At 36.4% G+C, this 8,225-nt stretch overlaps 1 pseudogene and 2 gene segments (V, D, J or C); all 3 read left to right on the top strand.

Moving 5' to 3' along the window:
- The first annotated feature begins 1,757 nt into the window (after positions 1–1,757).
- LOC118803427 lies at positions 1,758–2,270 on the top strand. The segment is given in 2 exon segments: positions 1,758–1,797; positions 1,891–2,270. Coding segments are annotated over 2 exon segments (420 nt in total).
- A 1,091-nt stretch (positions 2,271–3,361) lies between these two features.
- LOC118803428 lies at positions 3,362–3,823 on the top strand (annotated as a pseudogene).
- A 1,817-nt stretch (positions 3,824–5,640) lies between these two features.
- Positions 5,641–7,674, top strand: LOC118803429 (the record flags this gene model as incomplete). The annotated part of the segment is given in 4 exon segments: positions 5,641–5,683; positions 5,794–6,096; positions 7,398–7,487; positions 7,579–7,674. Coding segments are annotated over 4 exon segments (532 nt in total), but the record flags the coding sequence as incomplete, so codon positions are not given.
- Between the last annotated feature and the right edge of the window lie 551 nt (positions 7,675–8,225).

The raw sequence follows: 8,225 nt of genomic DNA on the forward strand, positions 1-8,225 counted from the left end.
ATCAACCATTAATGATTTTATTAATCATTATAACCAGTCATTTCAATGTTTTATGTTTCTGAAAATAAATATACATGTCATTTGTCCAGGTGTTCAAACTTTTGCATACAACTATAGCTGTAAAACACTTGTAAGATTTGAATTTCAATAATTTAACGTTCTGGATGTCTAAAAATAAATATGTAAGAATAAACATCACTCTGAGTAATGCTGGGAAACAGTTCCCTTATATTTAATATACTCCAGTAGATTGTGCCCCTCTCTCAAAAGGCAAACAGATGGTTTGACTGGATCTAAAGTTTAACCAGATCCAGCAGACTTGTAACAAAAACAACATGATATTAATATTTTATTTACTTTACCTACATTTGAGTCAGCTGAAGCCTGAAAACACTAGAGGGTAATAGAGACCAGAGACACATAGAGAATAAAAGGAAAATTGTATCTTTAGTGTAGATGAAATCTGGGGACTGTTGACCGCAATCAATCGTAATCAATCAAATCATTTGAATGAATCATGTGCGTCATGAACAGCAAACAAACTAACCAGCAGGACAAGCTTTTGCTATGAATATAATGAACTCTGATCAGCTCTCAGCTGCTCATTATTAGAGCGAGACGAAGGCGAAAAGGGTCAGATGCTTTGCATTTCCACTATTTACTGGCTTTAACTTCAGGTTTGGTGCTGCTGCCACTGTAACGCTGAACGAAGGCGCATGCACAGGAAAAAAAGGTTTTTCATTAAGGTCGCATGGCTTCAAATTGGATATGTATCTGATCTAGGCCAAAGTATGAAAGTGGCTCAGATCGATCAGATTTGAAAAGATCAGATTTGTCTGACCACACAGCTCTGAAAGCATCAGATCTGATTGGGCAAAAAACTGGACTGTGCCACTTCAGCCTGCAATGTGAATGTAGCCTAAGTAACTCAATCTCTCAATGGCCTAATGATGATAGTCACAAGAAGACATCCGCACCTTTGGCATGATCAGAAAACAAATAGTACCAGAAAGATCACCAGTACCTGAAAGGGTTCTAGATAGTTCTTCTATTGTTACGATGTCAGGCTTGTTACAATAGAAGAACCCTTTTCAAAAAGGTCCTATATACAACCACCTACAGCACATACTCCAATCTCCAATCAATCTGAAGAACTTTTCACGATGCAAAGAACCCTTTATTCATACAAAGGGTTCTTTGAGTGTTCATGGTTCTACATAGAACTATTATCTTTACTAAAGCCCTTGAAGAACCATCTTTAAGTGGGTAGCTAACTAATAAATAAATAAATAACATTTCAAACAGTCCAACTTCATGTATCCATCCACAGCATTTGTAGTTTTTCAAAATCTCCTTCAACCTTGAAGACACATCATCTAATAGGGGGGTTTCTTAATCTTTAAACCAGAAAACATTGCTTTAGGTGGCAGTCATTGTAGTGGTAGTGGTAGTCATTGTAGACACAGGTTTAATACTGCAGATAAATTCCCTTCACAACCTCCTGAGATGCTCCTCATTTACACAGTCTGTAATGTCTCAGCAGATCCTTTGAACTGTAAAAGATCCTCAGTCTAACTGTCAGTTAAATTCATTCATGCTCCAGTAGAGGGCACCCTTCACCCACAACACACATCTGTCTGTTGCACTCAGTGCAGCAGTATTTCACATTCACTTGTTATGCAAATCATATTTTTCCCTATACATACAGTAATTTGAGAGGTTCTGGTTCTGGTATCAGCTCCATTTCCACACACAGCATGTATCTCACGTCTTTACTGCTGCTGCTGATTGCAGGATGTGAGTCTGTTATCTCTCTCAATGAGGAACCATATTAATGCATTATATGTGCTAACCGAATTTAACCTGCTGTTTCTCTGTGTCTCTGTTTAGGTGTCCACTCTCAGATTGTTCTCACACAGTCTGAGAGGTCAGTAACAGTGGCTCCAGGTGGATCCCACAAACTGACCTGTGCCTGCAGTGGATTCACTGTGGGCAGCTATAATATGTACTGGGTTCGTCAGGCTCCTGGGAAAGAACTGGAGTGGATCGTATTCTATTACACCAGTTCTGTCAAGAGCTCAGCTCAGTCAGTTCAGGGCAGATTCACAGCATCCAAGGACAGCTCTAATCTCTACCTGCACATGAGTCAACTGAAGCCTGAAGACACTGCAGTGTATTACTGTGCTCTGGACTCACTGCGGTGGAACTCATACAGACAGCTGTACAAAAACTGGAGACACTATACACATTGCCATTATTTAATCTCATGATTTATACTGTATGTTTTGTGAGTTCAGTATTCATTATTACTCTGCTAAATCCCCAACACCAGCTTCTTTACTGAATTACCTTCAATTTTTAAAATATTTATCCACCTGGTTTGGAAAGTGTCTTGTAACTGGTGAGAAAGCCAGGAAGAAATGTCTGGAAAACAAAAGTTAATACTTTAAAAATATACAAGATATATGAGATTTTTCTTTATATTTTTGGTATTAGGAGCCTTCTTATTTGAAACAAATCCTCAAAGCAGTTTTTGGGGGGCAATTGAAGGATTTTACATTATAAACCACTTTTATAACTGTAAGTCAATGGAACCAGACTTTTTTCAAAGTGTGGCCCATTTTTTGGTCCATTCATCATGAAATTTTGAAACAATGTAAAGGGCAAAAGCTGAAAAATGACAAAAGTGGTTATGAGGTTTTGTTCAGACAGCAGTGATATATACAAAATCAAGTAAAGCTCTTATTCTTTTTAAAATCTCATTATATCCAAAATTGTTACAAAAAAGATGCACACCATTTTGGAATGTATAATAATTCAATTGTAGTATTTATTTATTTATTTATTTATTTATTTAGTAGCTTTGGAGGGCATGAGCCAAACATTTTGGCCATTGGGCCCCTTCAGATTTATATTGTAATAGTTGCATATAATGAGCTAAAATACATTTAAATTGTTAATGATTTATTTTGAAGTTGATGGTCAGACTAGATTTCATGGGCATGACAGGCCTGGAATTAGTTAGCGTTTAGTAAAATGACTCAAAATTGTGAGTCTCTCATTTAGATTATGTTTCAAGTTAACCTTAAAGCAGAGTTTTGATGTATCTTAGCAGTTCTGAGTGTTTTGGAAGAGTTAATCTCATGAAACATGATCCTTTGTAAGGTCTTCGTAATGTGTATATCATATGTTACTGAACATGCACTGTATAAAACTACTTTTCTCCGTGTTTTAAATAGCTTTGCTTCTCACGGGTCACTAGATAAGCAAATACCCCCCCCCATCCCCCCCACCCACCCACCCCAACTTTCTCTATTAAGCTGTGGAGAACAGAGAAGAAGCCGAAGGTCCAACTTCAACACCAACCATGTTCTCTACATCTCTACTGCTCCTGCTGGCAGCTGCATCCTGTGAGTTACTCAGTAAAGAACACACTTCTCTCTGAATGCCATTAAGCTCAGTTTCAAACTGAATTGACTTACTGGATCTAATCACTTTATGTTTTCATCCACAGGTGTTCATTGTTATGAACTGACTCAGCCTGGTTCCATGGTGGTCCGTCCAGGCCAGAGTCTGACCATCAACTGCAAGGTTTCATATTCAGTTTACAAGCTATTATTCAGCTTGGATCCGACAGCCTGCAGGAAAAGCTCTGGAGTGGATTGGAAATATCTATAGCAGTGGGAGCACAGAGTACAGTGCCAAACTGAAAAACAAGTTCAGCATCTCCAGAGACACTGGAACCAACACAATAACATTACAAGGACAGAATCTGCAGACTGAAGACACAGCTGTGTATTACTGTGCAAGAGACTCACAGTGACACTAACTAATGAACACGGCTTACAGAAACTCAGAGCCGACACTCAAGACAACTAATCAGCTGTTTCAGTCTGGTTGCTCATGGCTGGATTCAAATAAATTACAACAAAATGGGTTCAGTCTTTTTCTGTGTTTATACATTAAAAATGCAAACAGCATATCATGATAGATGTCATATGTTGTTACCATTACCAGTTATTGTCTTGACAGAATATTTTATATCATGACAGGTCACAAGCTAGTTTTGCTAAGCACACTCAGGTTAGCCATCATTACATCACTGTAACAGCATTACAATAAATATCTAAACAAATATTTGTAATGTGAACATGACACGTTTACACTACTTAGCATAATCTGTCATGACAACTCATAACAGCACATTATATCGCCCATGACATGTTCAGGGTTGGGAATGTTAGTGTAAAATGGTAGATTACTGACTGCCTGTTAGAGAATGTAATCTGTACCCTAATCAAAAGGATTACTAAAGTCATCATCCATTGCAATGTAATTTATAGATACTCCCTTAGCTTTCTGCTTTTTTAGCAGTCCATAGAATACAACATGAACATCAAGCTTAGAAAGTCATTAATTTCACATCTAAACTAAGTGGGAGCTGATTGTCTCTGTGAAAAATAATGAAATTTTACACATATTAACATGTTGCACCCATCATTACAGAGTTATTGAAGAAAGAAAGCAATCTAATTACTGCTTTTATTTTTCACCAATGACAAAGGAATACAGTTACTTTCATTTTGCATTCTGATTACATAATGCTATTACAGGTATTTCATTATTACCCAAACTTGGAGATGTTAATAGCATAGTTATGTCAGTGTTATGCTCTCTGCATCAATTTTTAAAGTGAAGTAAACAATACTGAGTTTAAAAAAAATGCCTTTTCAATCCCACACATTAAAGAAATTTATTAACAAGATCACTATTAAACCAAATATATGCATATTTGGTCAAATACTAATGATATTCACCTCCGACTTTAGCCCTACACTGAGTGAGTGGCTCAGGTAGTGATCTGCACACAAATAGAAATAAAATCTCAGAAAACGGTTCTATTTTACCTAAATATACCCAACCAATTATTTATAGATTTGCAAATTACTAACATATTTTCTGGTGGAACTCTTTTCTCAGCAGGGTTTGGATCAGGGATGGGATTAGTACTAGGGTTACAATTAGGACCAGGGTGATGGTTAGGTTTAGGGTTCGAGGTGTTAGAGTCAGGGTTAGCTTTAGGGAAAACTAGGTTGAATTTAATATATATTTTTAAATGAATCAGTTATATGCAAGATCAGCATCTACAGGGGGCTATATCCAAAACTATTATTCAAGCACTCTTGATCATAAATAAAACAAACAATAATAAAATCTTGTTTTTTTTTAATGTAGTTCTATCAGACTTTGAAGGCCTGTGCTCTACATGTAAATGCTGTGTAGTCATGTGAACTGAATTTCATGGTCTGTTGCTGGATAAATGAGTACATCTGTCAGGATTTTAGTTGGGTTTAAAAAATGGATCAACCAAAAACCAAAGTAAGAGTTGGAATTTTGGAGCTGTAACAAAATAAAGTGTAGCATTATGAGCATTTTTGGTTTGTTTTAATGGTGTGACATGTTTTCCTAAAGCATGAAATGGAATTTTAGGGAGTGAACCCAAATCCTGAGATGTAATAATAGTGAATATGATGCTCTACATGCAAATCCTCCACCTGCCCCTCTTACATAAAAGGCTTGCTTGTGTTGCTGAGGAGGAGAAGAGCAGCTTCATTCAGTTTAGTTTAACACAAAGCAATAATGACCTCCTCAGTACTACTGTTGTTACTGATAGCAGCATTCGGTAAGTCTCCATTCTGGGTGAATTAGATCAGTTTTGATTAGTTTTGAATTGAGAATTTACACATAGCTGTGAAATGAATTGACACCATGTTCTCTCATTGTTATTGTCAGGTAGTGTAGACTGTGTGGAGCTCACTCAGTCTGCTTCTAAGGTAGTAAAACCTGGAGAATCGTTCTCCATCTCCTGTAAGACCTCAGAGTCGAGCTACTGTATTCACTGGATACGGCAGCCTGCTGGGAAAGCACTGGAATGGCTTGGATATCTCTGTAGCCTTGGTGGCACTAATATCAAAGACACAGTGAAGAGCAAGATCAGTTTCAGTCAGGACACGTCCAGCAGCACAGTGTTTTTACAAGGCCAGAACTTTCAGTCAGAGGACACAGCTGTTTATTACTGCGCCAGAGAGCCACAGCGTTACAACCACCCAGCTGACCTGAACAAAAACACCCTCAACAGCTCACATGTTCATCTCAGCATCCTTCTCTATGTTCATGTTTATGTTATATCTTCTATTTCATGCATACAAATATCAATCAATCAATAGAAGCATTTTAAATGACTGAAAAAAAAATGAAATAAACACACACAAAAATGTTATTTGAACTCTGCTACATAACATTGACATAACCATGCCATAAACATGTCATAGTAGATATGTTATTGTAGTTAAAGTAGTTGTTATGACAGCTTTTGTAACATGCTAATTTTTGCTAGGCATACTCTGTTTTAGCTATTAAACATTTGCATCTGTCATGACAATTACAGGTAGCGGTAACATGACAATGTTATACTATTGAACAAAACAATGACCGCATATGACACAATGACATGTTTATGACATGGCTACATCATATATTATATGTAGTAAGTAAGTAAGGTATTACCCAAAAAACACTTTTGCATCATTGTTTATACAACATAAATACTAATCTTAAATCATAATAAAACATCAGGTTGGACTGACATTGCATAACAAAAAGGTGTAAATCAGAATCAGAAGGATGATTATAATTGGTTTGACAAGCTATGTGTTCTACTGGGAACAGCTGCCTGTGCGACTTTGTTAGTGAATATAAGCAAAACCGTGATAATCACTTACTGATCTGGGGCTGGATGCACCAGTTCAAAGATACACTTGGTTCTCCAAGGGTTCTTTAGTAAAGAAACTGAACCTATATAGAACCATGGATTTTCAAAGAACTGAAATCATCATAAAATCAATTTCATGTAACAACACAGCAAATTATTGTGAGGTTAATATTGAGCTAAACAGGTCTAAATATTTCATATATAAAAATAATTAGTAAAGTATTTTTTTTCCTGATTGTTCAGGTTTTGGTCTTTAAAATACTTTTATATTTTACACTGGATTTTTTTTTTTATCATTGTTTAAATGCTGGAACACTGAAGTGTTTACACTAACTAAACAACCAAACACATTTCAGGATGAAACATTGGATTTAACTGGATTTAATCAGTTTAAATAAAGGGTTTGATTACAAAATATTTATTTATTTTTAATTTTAAAGTCAAAAAGCAATATTTACAGAAATTCAAAACACACACTTTAAACCAAATAAATTCTAAAGTCTTCTGTGCTGCACATGCTGAACCTCTCCGTATCATGAATAGCTCAGACTCTTATGCATCACTACATAAGCAAATTCGAGCTCCCGCCCAGGATCTCTCTATTAACCTGTGACCCTTTATTAAGCTGTGGAGAACAGAGAAGATCCCACAGGTCCAACTTCAACACCAACCATGTTCTCTACATCTCTACTGCTCCTGCTGGCAGCTGCATCCTGTGAGTTACTCAGTAAACAACACATTTCAGTTCATAGATCACGTTTAATAAATGTTTATACATATCATAATGTTGTATTTTTGACCAACAGGTGTTCACTGTTATGAACTGACCCAGCCTGGTTCCAAGGTTGTCCGTCCAGGCCAGAGTCTGACCATCGACTGCAAGGTCTCATATTCTGTTACAAGTGAGGACACAGGTTTACAAAAACCCAGAGCTGACACTCAAGACAACTTTTCGACTGTTTCAGTCTGGTTGTTTATGATTGCATTAAATTAAAATACAGTAAAATAGGATTTCATTTTTCAATATGTGTAGAAAATACAAACAGTAGTTTTCTGATAAAAAAAAAAATATATATATTTAGTGAAGGACAAGACTTCACATGTATTTTGTCCTTCTTTAGTGAAAAACTTTGCTCTTTGGTTCCCAAACAACATCATAAAGGAAAATATGCAGGGGAAATTTCAAGGCTTTGTTTTGCTTTACATTGTGACAGTTTTATGCAACTGGTTGCATGTTTTGAGTTGCCTGCAATATGATTTCCATACAACTAGACAGTTACTTGGAGCAATTCAAAGACAATCAATGTTACATGAAACACATTCAGTCACTCTAATAAGCAGCAAAATTAACAGCTGCTACTTGTTCATGTGCTGTGTTGTGAAACACTTTGCTGTACCTTCTCCCATTTGTTGTCATGGCTCAGAAAACTGACAAAGTATGTAAATTCAATGT

This window comes from Colossoma macropomum, unplaced genomic scaffold (assembly GCF_904425465.1).
Source record: "Colossoma macropomum unplaced genomic scaffold, Colossoma_macropomum, whole genome shotgun sequence".
Lineage (NCBI taxonomy): Eukaryota > Metazoa > Chordata > Actinopteri > Characiformes > Serrasalmidae > Colossoma > Colossoma macropomum.